The sequence below is a fragment of the Aotus nancymaae genome, unplaced genomic scaffold (genome assembly GCF_030222135.1).
Source record: "Aotus nancymaae isolate 86718 unplaced genomic scaffold, 86718_ANA_hifiasm-v0.15.2.pri h1tg000158l, whole genome shotgun sequence".
In the NCBI taxonomy this organism is placed as follows: domain Eukaryota; kingdom Metazoa; phylum Chordata; class Mammalia; order Primates; family Aotidae; genus Aotus; species Aotus nancymaae.
Window position 1 is genome coordinate 1,185,781 of NW_026988573.1, and position 10,474 is coordinate 1,196,254.

General features: G+C 57.1%; 1 protein-coding gene across 2 annotated transcripts; it reads left to right on the top strand.

Annotated features, from left to right (window-relative positions):
- The first annotated feature begins 2,691 nt into the window (after positions 1–2,691).
- Positions 2,692–9,783, top strand: LOC105711513 (ABO, alpha 1-3-N-acetylgalactosaminyltransferase and alpha 1-3-galactosyltransferase). 2 transcript variants are annotated; one of them, XM_064371756.1, is made up of 4 exons: positions 2,692–2,801; positions 6,130–6,165; positions 6,709–6,843; positions 9,001–9,783. In XM_064371756.1, the coding sequence occupies exons 1-4, from the start codon at positions 2,773–2,775 to the stop codon at positions 9,689–9,691; spliced, it is 891 nt and encodes a 296-aa protein (XP_064227826.1). In that variant the 5' UTR covers positions 2,692–2,772; the 3' UTR covers positions 9,692–9,783. The 2 variants fall into 2 exon arrangements, with proteins under 2 accessions (XP_064227826.1, XP_064227827.1); XM_064371757.1 differs by having other exon boundaries at positions 6,712–6,843.
- Positions 9,784–10,474: the final 691 nt, after the last annotated feature.

The window sequence follows — 10,474 nt, forward strand, 5'->3', positions numbered from 1 at the left end:
GGAAACACCAGGGAACCAGATCCGGGGTCAGAGGGACCTTACTGGGGTGATGAAAATGTTGTCTATCTTGTTTCGGGGCGATTACATGTGTGCATTGTTCAAAACCCCTCAAAACCGTATACCTAAAGTGCATAGATTTTACTGGATGTAAGTTATCCCTCAAATGAAGTTGATTTTCAAAGATTTTGAAAATGGAATAATTTTTGCCAAATTGAAGGACAATTATTTCCATCTAGATTTCCCTACAGCCAAACAATCTACCGACTACAAAAGTGGAAAAAATAATTTAAGACGTGTAAAGTTCACATTTTGCCTCCCACGTTTCCGTTTCAGGAAGCTATTCGAGATAAATTGTTCCATGCTCACAGGATTTAGAAAGGTGGAGGTAAATACAGACAAGCTTTATGGGATAAGAAGCAACAGAACAATCAGCTGAAAGGGACTGATTTCAGGGGAAGGCATAGGAACCCGGCCGGGAGACAGAAGCCTTCCAGGCTTGACCTTGTGAAAACAGGAGTCCCCTCTTACCTGCGGGGGATACGTTCCGAGATCCCCAGTGGGTGTCTGAAACCACGGCTAGTACCAAACCCTATACGGACTGTCTTCCCCTATGCACACATACCTACGATAGAGTTTAATTTAATAAACTAGGCACAGGATGGATCCAACAACCGTCATAATAATATAGAACAATGATAACAATATATTGTCCAAGGCAGGCGGATCACTTGAGGTCAGGAGTTCGAGACCAGCCTGGCCAACATGGTGAAATCCTGTCTCTACTAAAAATACAAAAAATTAGCTGAGTGTGTTGGTGGGCACCTGTAAATCCAGTTACTCTGGAGACTGAGGGAGGAGAATCGCTTGAACCCGGGAGGTGGAGGTTGCAGTGAGCCGAGGTTGCCCCATTGCACTCCCAGCCTGGGCAGCAAGAGCAAACTCCATCTCAAAAACAACAACAAAAACAATGCACTGTAATAAAGCTTCTGTGAATGTGATCTCTCTCAAAAAAAAAAAATATATATATATATATCTTAGTTTTTTTGTTTGTTTGTTTGTTTTGTTTTTTAAGAGACAGGGTCTTGCTCTGTCACCCAGGCTGGAGTGCAGTGGTGCATTCATGACTCACTGCAGCCTTGACCTCCTAGGCTCAAGTGATCCTTCCACCTCAGCCTCCTGGGACCATAGGGGTGTGCCACTAGGCCCAGCTAATTTTTTTTCTTTGATAGAAGTGAGTTCTCACTATGTTGCCCAGGCTGGTCTAGAACTCCTGGCTTCAAGCAGTTCTCCTGGCTTAGCCTCCGAAGTGCTGGGATCACAGGCATGAGCCCCCAGACCTGTCCTCAAAATATTTTACTGCCCTGTACTCACCTGTTATTGGCCTTTGGTTGACCATGGGTCACTGAAACTCCAGCAAGTGAAGGCGTGGACAAGGTGACTTTAACAGACATCAAAATCGCCTTAAAGAAACACCACCGTTGTTTCCAGGGCACGGGCCTCTCAGAGGGCAGGGAGACACCGGGGGAAGTGGGTGGCTCCTCTCCGTGGCAGGAACTGGTCCGGCCTCCTGGCTCAGCCTGGCCATGAGACTGTCCTGGCCTCCCCCAGTGGGTTCAACAGTGACCTCGAGGTGCTCATTTCAGTGTGGTTCCCTTCGGTCTCCCATGGGGAGGGGGTGCTGAGTGGAAGGAGGTCACTGGGAAGCCGGGGTGACGCTCAGAGTCTGTGGGAGCAGTCGGGCTGATGAGCTGGGAGGAGCAGACTGCCTCCCTGTTCTCTGAGCGGGAGGAGGGCCGGGTCTGGACTGGGTTTGCAGATGCTCAGGTGGGGCTGAGAGCATCCCTTGTGGGGCAGAGGGACCGTGTTGGCAGATGATGGCCCCTCGAAGGGTCTGGTGCCTGAATCACAAGACAGGACACGGAAAGTGGGGCAGGGGAGAGAAGGAGGGTGAGTGATCTGATTTTTCCCCTCCTGTTTTTCCAGGAAAACCAAAATGCTATGCACCTCTACCTATGATCCTTTTCCTAGCAATGCTTGTCTTGGTCTTGTTTGGGTAAGACACATTTGCCCATTGGTGCTGGCCCGGTTTGGGGAGAAGTGGCCACAGCAGCTAATCATACCCATGGGGACCCCCTCAGCCCCCCAAGCATCACAGTAGCCATCAGGGTCCTAAGGACAGTTGTTGCCCACGTCGGGCTGTGGAAGAGGTGTGTTTACTTGCTCTCTTATTTAAGCCTCACCGGGCAATGGGCTCCTCACTCTCCCATTTGAAATTTTCATAAGTGGGGAGTCAGTCTGGGGCTGGGAGAGCGAGCCCCTTGCCCGCAGTCACGTGGCTGGCGTGAGGAAGGCAAATCTGGGTCCCGAACTGTTAGCCGCATCCAGACACAGAAGGTCCCAGAACCACAGAGTGGGTCATCTGTGGACATGGCCTGGAAATGCTCCCTGAGGTGGCCTCGGGGGCTGCACTGACCAAGGCATGGGGGCGGGGGATCTTCTGCAGCTGCTGCAGGTGCCTCTACATGGGCAATATCCCCAGGGACCCCCTCCTGCCCACCTCCTGGTGTGGCATGTGGTGAGGTGCCTGGGCTTTGCTGAGAATGTTTCCTGCCTGCCTGGAGGCCTTGCAGCTCATCGGGGACTCCTGTGCTCATGGCTGGCCCCAGCATGTGCTGTTTGGAGGAAGGGATCGACAGGCAGTCTTGATTCTGTGTCCTGAACCTTGGCGCACTTCCTTCCTGCAGTTACGGGGTCCTAAGCCCCAGAAGCCTAATGCCAGGAAACCTGGAACTGGAGGCCTGGTGAGTGAGGGGAAGGACAGACAGACCGTGTGCGCTGACCGGGGTGCTGGCTGTGGGCTGGGGTCCCTCTCTGGCAACTCCCCCTGCCCCTCCCGGGCACACACATGGGTGGGCCTGGGCCCCCTCTCGATCCTGTGCCCAGCGTAGATGCAGCCAGCTCTGTGGCCTTGAAGGGTCACCGGACACGTCTGCCTCCACATCTCTGGAGTCAGCCTTGACCTCCTTCTGACCTCCAGTCCCCGACTCCAGGCTTACCCAGAGCTCGCACACATGGTCTCTGCTCCCTGCCCACACCCCTCCTCCTGAGTCGCCTTCCACCTGCCATCCTCAACTCTCCCTTTGCCCTCAGCCCTACACTGGGTTCCCAAGTCCCTCCAGCCCTGCTGTTCAGCAGGTCACACGCCCACCGGCCTCTCTGCCTTCACAGCCCTGCTCCATTGGTCTGGTGGGGCTGCCTCATCTCTCAAACAGCCTCAGACTTGCCTCCCCATCCCCATCAGCCCTGTCCCCCGTGTCCTCACAGTAGCTGGAGTGATCTTTCCAGAACAGAAGGTAGGGGCTCTCTATGGTCTGATCCTGCCTGCTGACCTCCCCAGCCTCACCTCTCCCACCTCTGCCCTCGCCCTCTGTGCTTCAGAGTGGCCTGCCGCTCGTCCACGTGCCGTGCGGTCCTGACTCCGGGCCTGTGCCCGTGCTGTGTCCCCTGCTGCGTCTGCTAATTCCCACTCGTGTCAGTGACCCATGGCTGCAGAGCACCACCCCATGGATGGAAAACGATCAGTCATTGGTCACATCTGTCCCTGGGCTTCCTGGGGTGCACGGGGCTCACCTGGCTGGTTCACTTCGGGGCCTCAGGCAGTTGTGGGCAGATGCTGGGTGGCTGGGGTCATCGCAAGGACTTCCCTGCGTCTCTGGCAGTTGATGCTGCCTCTCAGCTGAGACACCTACCCAGGGCCTCTCCCCGGGGCCTGGACTCCTGCTCAGCTTGGTTTGGAAGCTCCAAGACCAATATCCTAAGAAAGAAGATACAGAAGCTGGATGGCCTTCTAGGGCCTGGCTTCAGAAATCACCCAGTGTCACTTCTGCCGCATTTTCTTTCTTAGAAACAGGAATATCAGACCCCATCTCTTGATGGGAGGGGCCTCGGGGTTTGCAGACATGTTCTGGAACTCCACTCCACCCAGCCTTGGCTTTGAGGAGTCTGGTGAACCTGTGGGCTGTGAGGCCCCCCAGACACAGACCTCAGACAGCAGCATTGGCCTTACAAGTTCTGGCACACGGGCCCACGCCAGGCCCATCAGCACAGGGATGGCTCTTCTGTGACTGTTTCTGGTGGACTCTGCTCCGCGCACCAGGCTGACGCTGTGTCCCTTCCACTGGGACCCTCTGCTGGCTTCCACGCACTTGTGCCCTCAATCCCTGCTCCCGGAATAAACTTCGTCTCCTGTGTTCTCATTCTGCAGCACGGCTGTTCGGGAACCGGGCGGTCTGCAGAGTGTCGCATTGCCAAGGTATAATGTCTTCCTTCGGTGGCTCCCATGTCACAGAATCGTCCCGCAGCCGGGTACTGTGTGTGTGTGGGCAGAGGCGTGTGGGAGCAGCTCCTCTTTCCTCCTGCGGCTGGGAGGGAGGAGGCCGCTCCTTCCCCAGTCTCTGCTCTGACTCTGCCCTCGTCCTGCAGCCACTCAGAGAGCACAATGCGGCCGGGGCTTCAGTTTCCACCAGCTGCCTGTCATTGGCTTTGAAAGAGGAGGACCAGCTGGCCTGCTCTGTCTGGGCCTCGGGGGCCGTTTCCCGGGATGTGGGCCTTTATCGGTGCTGAAACCGGGGGAGTCTCGGCAGCCAAGGCCAAGTTGCCCACACCGCTTTTGATTTTGTTTTTTTTAATTGTGGCCAAATACACTTAACATAAAATTTGCTATCTTAATCATTTTTATTTTATTTTACTTATTTATTTATTTATTTATGTAGAGACGGAGTCTTACTCTGTCACCAGGCTGGAGTGCAGTGGTGTGATCTCGGCTCACTGCAACCTCTGCACCCCAGGTTCCAGCAATTCTCCTGCCTCAGCCTCCTGAGTAGCTGGGATGACAGGCACATGTCACCACACCTGGCTAATTTTGTATTTTTAGTACAGACAGGGTTTCACCATGTTGGTCAGGCTGGTCTCAAACTCCCGACCTCATGATCTGCCCACCTCGGCCTCTCAAAGTGTTGGGATTACAGGCGTGAGACACTGTGCCCGGCCGGAAGCTGTCTTTTTATGACGAGCTTACTTCACTGAGCGTGATGTCCTCACAGTCCATCCAGGCTGTAGCAAGTGCCAGAATTTCCTTCCGATTTCGGCTGATTCCCTGCTTTTACAGGCCATCATAGGACGTTAAAATTGTGGCCATTACCAAGCGTGGGGGCTCACGCCTGTAATCCCAGCACTTTGAGAGGCCGAGGTTGGCAGATCACCTGAGGTCTGGAGTTCGAGACCAGCCTGGCCAACCTGGTGAAATGCTGTCTCTATTGAAAATACAAAAATTAGCCTGGTGTGGTGGTGAGTACCTGTAATCCCAGCTACTCAGGAGACTGAGGCAGGAGAATCACTTGATTCCGGGAGGCGGAGGTTGCAGTGAGGCGAGGTCGCACCACTTCACTCTAGCCTGGGCAACAAGAGTGAGACTTTGTCTCAAAACAACAAAACCAAATTGTGGCCATTACTGACGGTCAAAATGGCCGTGGCTCATGTGTCCTGGGCCTCTCCAGTACTTTAGATGGGGACATCACTGCGGCCCGCACGTCCCCACAGGCTGTTTGTGGCACCTGACTGTGCTTTGTGCCACTGTCGGAGCAGGTGTTACTCACTGACTTCTCAGAGAAGAAGCCGGGCTGTGGACGCCACCAGCCCACAAGGAGGCCCAGCAGGCTTCGGGCCCAGGTGGGGCGTCTGCACGTCTCAGGCCCTTTCCCTAGGAATGACCAGGGACAGAGGGCACACACGCAGCCTCCTCTCTGCCCACAGTGGATTAAGACAGGACCTCTTACGTCCCTCCCAGCCTTAATTCAAGTGGAAAGCAATGGGCCTGAGGTCACTTCGTCCCTCTCCCCAGTCTACAAGTGCTGAATCGGAGACTCTGAGCTTCGGCCCTGCCCCGGGGTCCTGGGGTTGTGGGCTGACACAGCCCGGAGCAGCCACAGCGATTTCAGCCTGGGAGTGCGGCCTTGGCGGGAGGGTGGACGCCCAGTCACAGTGCAGCAACTGTGCGCGCCCCCTGCCTACCTGCATCCCACGCTTCCCATACAAACTCCAAACTCACAGGACGCCACTTTGTGCTTGCAGGATGGTCTACCCCCAGCCAAAGATACTGACACCATGGTGAGTAAGTTACTGAAACTGCACGCAGCTCCGGGGGCTGTTCTGAGGGCATCAGAGGGCGGTTTCCCTGATGGAAATCTCAGCTGGGGCTGCTCCGCCGCTCTCTCCTCTCAGGTTCCCTGACATCTGAATTCCGAGGCCCACGTGGCTGTTCTCATTCCCTTTGCTTTCTTTGACTTGGTCTCTTGTTTTCTATCTCTTTGTTCACCAAAGCCCCTGCAGAGTCCTGATAGGTACCTCCTTCCTGGGGAGGGGGGCTGGGGGAGGGTGTCGGTGGGGGGGTTCCTATCTCTGCCAGCAAAGCTCAGCTCCCTCTGTGGTCCGGCAGATCCAATGTTGAGGGTGGGTTGGGAATGACTGGTCCAGCTGGAGTCTGCATTTGCCTCTGGTTGGTGTCGGGGGGATGGTGGCTGCCTCTGGAAGGGCGGTCAGAGGAGGCGGAAGCTGAGTGGGGTTTCCAGGTGGGGGTGGCCGTGTGCCAGAGGCGTGTGTGGGCGGTGCCCTGCCGGCTCCGTGCTACCGCACGCCTCTCTCCACGTGCAGTAGGAAAGACGTCCTTGTGGTGACCCCTTGGTTGGCCCCCATCATCTGGGAGGGCACCTTCAACATCGACATCCTCAACGAGCAGTTCAGGCTGCGGAACACCACCATCGGGTTAACCGTGTTTGCCATCAAGAAGTAAGTCAGTGAGGGGGCGGAGGGCAGAGACCGGGCTGTGGAATGACCGGGAACATCGAGGTCTCTGTGTTCAGGACAGAGTGGGGTGGCGGCCAGCCTTGTCCTCCCAGAGGGTAGATGGGAAAGGCCATTCACACAGCATCTTACTGCGCCCACGTGGGCTCCCTGGGGGTAAAACTGAGCTCCTTGTCCAGAGGCTGCGTCTCGCCCAGGGATGGCGGCTCCTGCTGCCCCCTCCTCTCTGTACCTGTGGCTGGCCCTCCTGCTGAGCCACCACCTCCATACAAGGCTCCAGATGGACTCTGCTCACTTAACAGAGATGACAGGAGGGGGACACCTGTTTACTGTCCTTGGACCCTAGAAAGAGGATGCTGGCAGAGCCGTGGTCACTCTGTGTCCTCAGATGAGGTGAAGCAGGCAAGGCAGTTGGCCCCAGACCTCAAGGGAAGCGGCTGACCCATAATGCCCTTGGACTCTGGGCCAGACCAGGTTCACGCGGAGCTAGCGAGGTGAACGCAGACACATGTTTGACCTGTCAGCACCTGTGGGCAGAGGGGCCAGTGACAGCGACTGCTTCTGAGACTTCTGTGGGGCACAGATGGAAGGCATGGAAGCGGCATCTGCACATGGAAGGAGGAGCGTCCTTCCCCGCAGCGTACAGCCTGCAGGACGGCCCTGTGGCCTTCACAATCCCCTTTACCCATTCAGATGTGGGCGAGGTGTGGCCACAAACCCTGAATCCAAAGGTAGAGCTTCTAGACCCAGGTCAGGTGTCTCCCTAACCACAAAACTTTTTCTCCAACTGCCACAGATGGCCGGTCCCTCCTTGAGGTCCCCCAGGGCCATGTGCCACCACCATGGGACATAGGCTTTCCCACCATTCAGCACGTGTGCCGTGACCCCCTGAGGCCCGAGTTTATGGAGCAGGCACTGCGGCTGCTTTGCCATACCCAGCTCATTGGCAAAGCACTCACAAGGGGAGTATGGGCCCTACAGATACCTGGGGACACACACGCCCCCGGGGGGAAGCAAACCCAGCAAGCCACCCAGGCATGGGGGTCAGGCCACTGGGGTGGTGTGGCCCGATTTGCAGGGACTGAAAAGGGCATGGGGATAGCCAGATAATTCACGCTCCAGTTCCTAGGGACAAAGGGCTGGGGAGTTGCCCCTGGGGGCTGTGTCAGGGCACCACCTCACTGCTGTGGGCTGTCTGGCTGGCTGTGTCCTCTCTGGACCCTGAGGTGGTCCCCACATCCCCAGTGCCTATGGGGAGAAGCAGCCCTACAGAGCTGAGCCTTGAGCCCACAGCCACACTGGGCCTGGACTTGCACCCCAGGGCCTGACTGCCATGCCTGGGCTCCCCGCTGGGCTCGCTGGCTCCCTGGGACATGGGTGCCCCCAGGTATCTGTAGGGCCCTTGTGAGTGGTTTGCCAAAGAGTCAGATGGAGCAAAGCAGCCACGGTGCCTGCTCCATAAACTCGGGGCCTCAGTGGGCACAGCACACCCGCTGAATGGTGGTAGACGCCCACCCCATGATGGTGGCACACGGCCCTGAGGGACCTGAAGGAGGGGCCGGCCATCTGCGGCGGTTACAAAGACGTCCTGGGGTGGGGGGACACCTGACCTGGGTCTTGAGGTTCTACCTTTGGACTTGGGGTTTGTGGCCTCAACAAACCTTTACCCCTCTTCTTTCTGGGGTCCCCTTTTTCCCTTCCCCCACATGATAGCCCTGGTTCCTGATCCAGTGGCGGAGTCCAGGAGTGACCTACTCCTAGGAATATGTGCAGTTCAAGCCTGGGATGGAGGAAGCTCTAGGGTGCAGAGGCGGGTGTGTGGGGCCCCAGCGCAGCTTCTAATGAGGGGCACATGGCTGGCCCGGGCATAAGAGGGGCAGCTGTCTGGGGGCTCAGGCCAGGCGGAGGACTAGTGAGCCGGCACCAGCCTGCGGCCTACTACGAGCCTCCAGCCGCCTGTCCTGGGAAGATGATGATGTGAGTCACAGCCCGAGGACTCGCTCAGGACAGGGCAGGAGAACGTGGTGCATCTGCTCCTCTGAGCCTTCTAATGGCCGCTGGTGGGAGCGCACAGGGCAGGCCTCCTGCAGCCCAGGGGTGCACGGCCGGCTGCTCCCCAGCCCCTGTCCCCCTGCCTTGCAGATACGTGGCCTTCCTGAAGCTGTTCCTGGAGACGGCGGAGAAGCACTTCATGGTGGGCCACCAGGTCCACTACTACGTCTTCACCGACCAGGCGGCCGCGGTGCCGCACGTGGCGCTGGGGGCGGGCCGGCAGCTGTCGGTGCTCGAGGTGCGCGCCTACCGGCGCTGGCAGGACGTGTCCATGCGCCGCATGGAGATGATCAGCGACTTCTGCGAGCGGCGCTTCCTCCGCGAGGTGGATTACCTGGTGTGCGCCGACGTGGACATGAAGTTCAGCGACCACGTGGGCGTGGAGATCCTGTCCCCGCTGTTCGGTACCCTGCATCCCAGCTTCTACGGAAGCAGCCGGGAGGCCTTCACCTACGAGCGCCGGCCCCAGTCCCAGGCCTACATCCCCAAGGATGAGGGCGATTTCTACTACATGGGGGCGTTGTTCGGGGGATCGGTGCAAGAGGTGCAGCGGCTCACCAGGGCCTGCCACCAGGCCATGATGATGGACCAGGCCAACGGCATCGAGGCCGTGTGGCACGACGAGAGCCACCTGAACAAGTACCTGCTGCGCCACAAACCCACCAAGGTGCTGTCCCCCGAGTACCTGTGGGACCGGCAGCTGCTGGGCTGGCCCCCCGTCCTGAAGAAGCTGAGGTTCGTGGCAGTGCCCAAGAACCACCAGGCAGTCCGGAACCCGTGAGTGGGTGGGCTCTGGGAGGGCTGCCGGCAGCCCCATCTCCCTCCCGCCCTTGGTTTTAGAAGAATGAGTAAAGTCCGCTTCCTTTCTCCGTCCTATTGAGAGCAATTGAAGCCTAGGCCCTGCCCCCACCTCAAATCACACCCCCCCGACAGAGACACACCATTGCATACACAGACATACACACAAAGACATACACAGAAAAACATACATGCAGACACACACAGATGCACAGACACACAAACACACACAAAGATGTACAGAAATATAGACAGACACAGACGTGCAGAGACACAGAGACACACAGAGACACAGACACAGAGACATACACAGAAACACACACACAGACACAGACACAAATACAAAGACACAGAAACATATCGACATAGACACACAGAAATGCACACACATGGAGACACACATGCGAACATGCAGAGAAAGACATAGAAGTGCACAGACACATAGACACACAGACATGCATACAGAGATACACAGACGTGCACACACACAGACAGCTATGCAGACATGCATACAAACACAGATGCATGCACACAGACTTAGGCAGCCTGAATGCAGGGCCTCGGGGCATAAGTTCCTGGAGGGGCTGCCACCTTCAGCCCCCATGGTGAGCTCCTGGGGCACCTTCCGCTTAGACAGGGTATCACAGACGAGGTCTCTTCTGGAGCCTGGAGGGAGGCAAGGACAGTCCCGGGGGGGCTCCCTCCTCTCAGAGCTCCTGCACTGCCCCACCCTGCTCCTCCCTGAGTTCCCCCACCCCCAGCCTCT